This window comes from Gorilla gorilla, chromosome 23 (assembly GCF_029281585.2).
Source record: "Gorilla gorilla gorilla isolate KB3781 chromosome 23, NHGRI_mGorGor1-v2.1_pri, whole genome shotgun sequence".
Classification (NCBI taxonomy): domain Eukaryota; kingdom Metazoa; phylum Chordata; class Mammalia; order Primates; family Hominidae; genus Gorilla; species Gorilla gorilla.
This window is the reverse complement of record NC_086018.1, coordinates 16,295,590-16,301,500: the sequence shown is the minus strand read 5'-3', so window position 1 is coordinate 16,301,500 and position 5,911 is coordinate 16,295,590. Positions and strand designations below refer to the sequence as shown.

At 67.6% G+C, this 5,911-nt stretch overlaps 2 protein-coding genes across 2 annotated transcripts; both read left to right on the top strand.

The window, feature by feature from the left end:
* The first annotated feature begins 2,587 nt into the window (after nt 1-2,587).
* On the top strand, nt 2,588-4,305 carry LOC134758233 (putative uncharacterized protein ENSP00000383309). The gene has a single exon (XM_063705036.1). It carries the CDS (start codon nt 2,588-2,590, stop codon nt 4,232-4,234), a length of 1,647 nt encoding a protein of 548 aa, XP_063561106.1. The 3' UTR covers nt 4,235-4,305.
* LOC129529656 (uncharacterized protein DKFZp434B061-like) lies at nt 4,305-5,618 on the top strand. The gene has a single exon (XM_055375388.2). The coding sequence runs from the start codon at nt 4,555-4,557 to the stop codon at nt 5,482-5,484; it is 930 nt and encodes a 309-aa protein (XP_055231363.2). The 5' UTR covers nt 4,305-4,554; the 3' UTR covers nt 5,485-5,618.
* Nucleotides 5,619-5,911: the final 293 nt, after the last annotated feature.

Genomic DNA, 5,911 nt, shown 5'->3' with positions numbered 1-5,911 from the left:
GAGGACCCCGCCCAGGGCGTCGCTGAGGAAGTCGCCGCCCACGGCGTCGCTGAGGAGGACGCCGCCCACGGCGTCGCTGACGAGGTCGCCATCCATGGCGTCATTAAAGAGGTCGCCGCACAGGGCATCGCGAACGAGGATGCCGCCCAGGGCATCGCGAACGAGGACGCCGCCCAGGGCATCGCTAAGGAGGACGCCGCACAGGGCATCGCGAACGAGGACGCCGTCCATGGCATCGCTAAGGAGGACGCCGCCCAGGGTGTCGCTAACGAGGACACCGCCCAGGGCGTCGCTAAGGAGGTCGAAGTCCAGGGCATCGCACACGAGGACGCCGCCCAGGGCGTCGCTGAGGAGGACCCCGCCCAGGGCGTCGCTGAGGACGCCACTGCCCACGGTGTCGCTGAGGTCGCCGCCCACGGCGTCGCTGACGAGGACGCCGCCCACGGTGTCGCTAACGAGGTCGCCGTCCATGGCGTCGTTAAAGAGGTCGCCGCACAGGGCATCGCGAACGAGGACGCTGCCCAGGGCGTCGCTAAGGAGGACGCCACCCAGGGCGTCACTAAGGAGGTCGAAGTCCAGGGCATCGCACACGAGGACGCCATCCAGTGCATCGCTAACAAGGTCGCCGTCAATGGCATCGTTAAAGAGGTCGCCGCACAGGGCATCACGAACGAGGTCGCCGCCCAGGGCGTCGCTGAGGAGGACGCCGCCCAGGGCGTCGCTGAGGAGGACCCCGCCCAGGGCGTCGCTGAGGAGGACGCCGCCCACGGCGTCGCTGAGGAGGACCCCGCCCAGGGCGTCGCTGAGGAGGACCCCGCCCAGGGCGTCGCTGAGGAGGACCCCGCCCAGGGCGTCGCTGAGGAGGACGCCGCCCACGGCGTCGCTGAGGAGGTCGTCGCCCACGGCGTCGCTGACGAGGTCGCCGTCCACGGCGTCGCAGACGAGGTCGCCGCCCAGGGCGTCGCAGATGAGGACCCCGCCCAGGGCGTCGCTGAGGAGGACCCCGCCCAGGGCGTCACTGAGGAGGACCCCGCCCACGGCATCACTAACGAGGTCGCCGTCCATGGCGTCGCAGACGAGGTCGCCGTCCACGGCGTCGCAGACGAGGACCCCGCCCAGGGCGTCGCTGAGGAGGACCCCGCCCAGGGCGTCGCTAACGAGGACGCTGCCCAGGGCGTCGCTAAGGAGGTCGAAGTCCAGGGCATCGCACACGAGGACGCCATCCAGGGCATCGCTAACAAGGTCGCCGTCGATGGCATCGTTAAAGCGGTCGCCGCACAGGGCATCGCGAACGAGGTCGCCGCCCAGGGCATCGCTAACGAGGACGCCGCCCAGGGCATCGCTAACGAGGACGCCGCACAGGGCATCGCGAACGAGGACGCCGCCCACGGCATCGCTAAGGAGGACGCCGCCCAGGGTGTCGCTAATGAGGACACCGCCCAGGGTGTCGCTAAGGAGGTCGAAGTCCAGGGCATCGCACACGAGGACGCCGCCCAGGGCGTCGCTGAGGAGGACCCCGCCCAGGGCGTCGCTGAGGAGGACCCCGCCCAGGGCGTCGCTGAGGAGGACGCCGCCCACGGCGTCGCTGAGGAGGTCGTCGCCCACGGCGTCGCTGACGAGGACGCTGCCCACGGCGTCGCAGATGAGGTCGCCGCCCAGGGCGTCGCAGACGAGGACGCCGCCCAGGGCGTCGCTGAGGAGGACCCCGCCCAGGGCGTCGCTAAGGAGGTCGAAGTCCAGGACATCGCACACGAGGACGCCATCCAGGGCATCGCTAACAAGGTCGCCGTCGATGGCATCGTTAAAGAGGTCGCTGCACAGGGCATCGCTAATGAGGACGCCGCCCAGGGCATCGCTAACGAGGACGCCGCACAGGGCATCGCGAACAAGGATGCCGCCCACGGCATCGCTAAGGAGGACGCCACCCAGGGTGTCGCTAACGAGGACACCGCCCAGGGCGTCGCTAAGGAGGTCGAAGTCCAGGGCATCGCACACGAGGACGCCGCCCAGGGCGTCGCTGAGGAGGATCCTGCCCAGGGTGTCGCTGAGGAGGACCCCGCCCAGGGCGTCGCTGAGGAGGACCCCGCCCAGGGCGTCGCTGAGGAGGACGCCGCCCAGGGCGTCGCTGAGGAGGACCCCGCCCAGGGCGTCGCTGAGGAGGACCCCGCCCAGGGCGTCGCTGAGGAGGACGCCGCCCACGGCGTCGCTGAGGAGGACGCCGCCCAGGGCGTCGCTGAGGAGGACCCCGCCCAGGGCGTCGCTGAGGAGGACCCCGCCCAGGGCGTCGCTGAGGAGGACCCCGCCCAGGGCGTCGCTGAGGACACCGCCCATGGCGTCGCTAACGAGGTCGCTGTCCATGGCGTCGTTAAAGAGGTCGCCGCACAGCGCATCGCGAACGAGGACGCCGCACAGGGCATCGCGAACGAGGACGCCGCCCACGGCATCGCTAAGGAGGACGCCGCCCAGGGTGTCGCTAACGAGGACACCGCCCAGGGCGTCGCTAAGGAGGTCGAAGTCCAGGGCATCGCACACAAGGACGCCGCCCAGGGCGTCGCTGAGGAGGACCCCGCCCAGGGCGTCGCTGAGGATGCCACTGCCCACGGTGTCGCTGAGGAGGACGCCGCCCATGGCGTTGCAGACGAGGTCGCCGCCCAGGGCGTCGCTGACGAGGACGCCGCCCAGGGCATCGCTGACGAGGACGCCGCACAGGGCATCGCTGAGGACGCCACTGCCCACGGTGTCGCTAAGGTCGCCGCCCACGGCGTCGCTGACGAGGACGCCGCCCACGGCGTCGCTAACGAGGTCGCCGTCCACGGCGTCGTTAAAGAGGTCGCCGCACAGGGCATCGCGAACGAGGACGCCGCCCAGGGCGTCGCTAAGGAGGACGCCGCCCAGGGCGTCGCTAAGGAGGTCGAAGTCCAGGGCATCCCACACGAGGACGCCATCCAGTGCATCGCTAACAAGGTCGCCGTCGATAGCATCGTTAAAGAGGTCGCCGCACAGGGCATCACGAACGAGGTCGCCGCCCAGGGCGTCGCTGAGGACCCCGCCCAGGGCGTCGCTGAGGAGGACCCCGCCCAGGGCGTCGCTGAGGAGGACCCCGCCCAGGGCGTCGCTGAGGAGGACCCCGCCCACGGCGTCGCTGAGGAGGACGCCGCCCACGGCGTCGCTGACGAGGTCGCCGTCCACGGCGTCGCAGACGAGGTCGCCGCCCAGGGCGTCGCAGACGAGGACGCCGCCCAGGGCGTCGCTGAGGACCCCGCCCAGGGCGTCGCTGAGGAGGACCCCGCCCAGGGCGTCGCTGAGGACGCCGCCCATGGCGTCGCTAACGAGGTCGCTGTCCATGGCGTCGTTAAAGAGGTCGCCGCACAGCGCATTGCGAACGAGGACGCCGCACAGGGCATCGCGAACGAGGACGCCGCCCAGGGTGTCGCTAACGAGGACGCCGCCCAGGGCGTCGCTAAGGAGGTCGAAGTCCAGGGCATCGCACACGAGGTCGCCGCCCAGGGCGTCGCTGACGAGGACGCCGCCCAGGGCGTCGCTGACGAGGACGCCGCACAGGGCATCGCTGAGGACGCCACTGCCCACGGTGTCGCTGAGGTCGCCGCCCACGGCGTCGCTGACGAGGACGCCGCCCACGGCGTCGCTAACGAGGTCGCCGTCCATGGCGTCGTTAAAGAGGTCGCCGCACAGGGCATCGCGAACGAGGACGCCGCCCAGGGCGTCGCTAAGGAGGACGCCGCCCAGGGCGTCGCTAAGGAGGTCGAAGTCCAGGGCATCGCACACGAGGACGCCATCCAGTGCATCGCTAACAAGGTCGCCGTCGATGGCATCGTTAAAGAGGTCGCCGCACAGGGCATCACGAACGAGGTCGCCGCCCAGGGCGTCGCTGAGGACCCCGCCCAGGGCGTCGCTGAGGAGGACCCCGCCGAGGGCGTCGCTGAGGAGGACCCCGCCCACGGCGTCGCTGAGGAGGACGCCGCCCACGGCGTCGCTGAGGAGGACGCCGCCCACGGCGTCGCTGACGAGGTCGCCGTCCACGGCGTCGCAGACGAGGTCGCCGCCCAGGGCGTCGCAGATGAGGACGCCGCCCAGGGCGTCGCTGAGGACCCAGCCCAGGGCATCGCTGAGGAGGACCCCGCCCAGGGCGTCGCTGAGGACACTGCCCACGGCATCGCTAACGAGGTCGCCGTCCATGGCGTCGTTAAAGAGGTCGCCGCACAGGGCATCGTGAACGAGGACCCCGCCCAGGGCGTCGCTGAGGAGGACCCCGCCCAGGGCGTCCATGAGGAGGACCCCGCCCAGGGCGTCGCTGAGGAGGACCCCGCCCAGGGCGTCGCTGAGGAGGACGCCGCCCACGGCGTCGCTGAGGAGGACGCCGCCCACGGCGTCGCTGACGAGGTCACCGCCCAGGGCGTCGCAGACGAGGACGCCGCACAGGGCATCGCGAACGAGGTCGCCGTCCATGGCGTCGTTAAAGAGGTCACCGCCCAGGGCATCGCGAACGAGGACGCCGCCCAGGGCATCGCTAAGGAGGCCGCCGCCCAGGGCGTCATGAACGAGGCTGCCGCCCAGGGCGTCGCTAAGGAGGACGCCGCCTATGGCGTCACTAAGGAGGACACCGTCCACGGCATCGCTAACGAGGACGTCGTCCACGGCATCACTAACGAGGTCGCCGTCCACGGCGTTGTTAAAGAGGTCGCCGTACAGGGCATCGTGAATGAGGACGCTGCCCAGGGCATCGCTAAGGAGGACGCCGCCCAGAGCGTCGCTACTGAGGGTGCCACCGACGGTGTTGCTAACGAGATAGCCGCCCAGGGTGTCGCTAACGAGGTCGCCGCCCACGGCGTCGCAAACGAGGTCGCCGCCCAGGGCGTCGCAAACGAGGACGCTGCCCAGGGCGTCGCTAACGAGGTCGAAGTCCAGGGCGTCGCACACGAGGATGCCGTCCAGGGCGTCGCTAACGAGGACGTCGTCCGCGGCATCGCTAACGAGGTCGCCGTCCACGGCATCGTTAAAGAGGTCACCGCACAGGGCATCACGAACGAGGACGCTGCCCAGGGCGTCGCTACTGAGGACGCCACCCAGGGCGTCACTACCGAGGACGCCGCCAACGGCGTCGCTAAGGAGGACACCGCCCACGGTGTCGCTAACATGGTCGCCGTCCACGGCATCGCTAACGAGGACGCCGTATATGACATTGCTAATGACACCGTACAAGGCACGCTAACGAGGACGCTGTACAGGACATCGCTAATGAGGACACCATATAAGGCATCGGTAATGAGGACGCTGTATATGACGTCGCTAACGAAGACACCGTACAAGCCGTCGCTAACAAGGACACTGTACACAACATCACTAATGAGGGCACTGTACAAGACATCACCAATGAGGGCACTTTATACGACATTGCTAATGACACCGACAAGGCACGCTAACGTGGACGCTGTACACGACATCGCTAATGAGGACACCGTATAAGACATCGCTAGTAACTATCGCAAGAACAAAAAACCAAACACCGCATATTCTCACTCATAGGCGGGAATTGAACAATGAGATCACATGGACACAGGAAGGGGAATATCACACTCTGGGGACTTGTGGGGTGGGGGGATGGGGGAGGGATAGCAACGGGAGATATACCTAGTGCTAGATGACGAGTTAGTGCGTGCAGCACACCAGCATGGCACATGTATATATATGTAACTAACCTGCACAATGTGCACATGTACCCTAAAACTTAAAGTATAATTAAAAAAAAAAAAAGACATTGCTAGTGAGCACGCTGTATACGACATCGCTAATGAGGATGCTATATATGACATCGCTGATGAGGACGTTATATACGACATCACTAATGAGGACACCATACAGATGGCTTGAGCCCAGTAGTTTGAGACAAGCC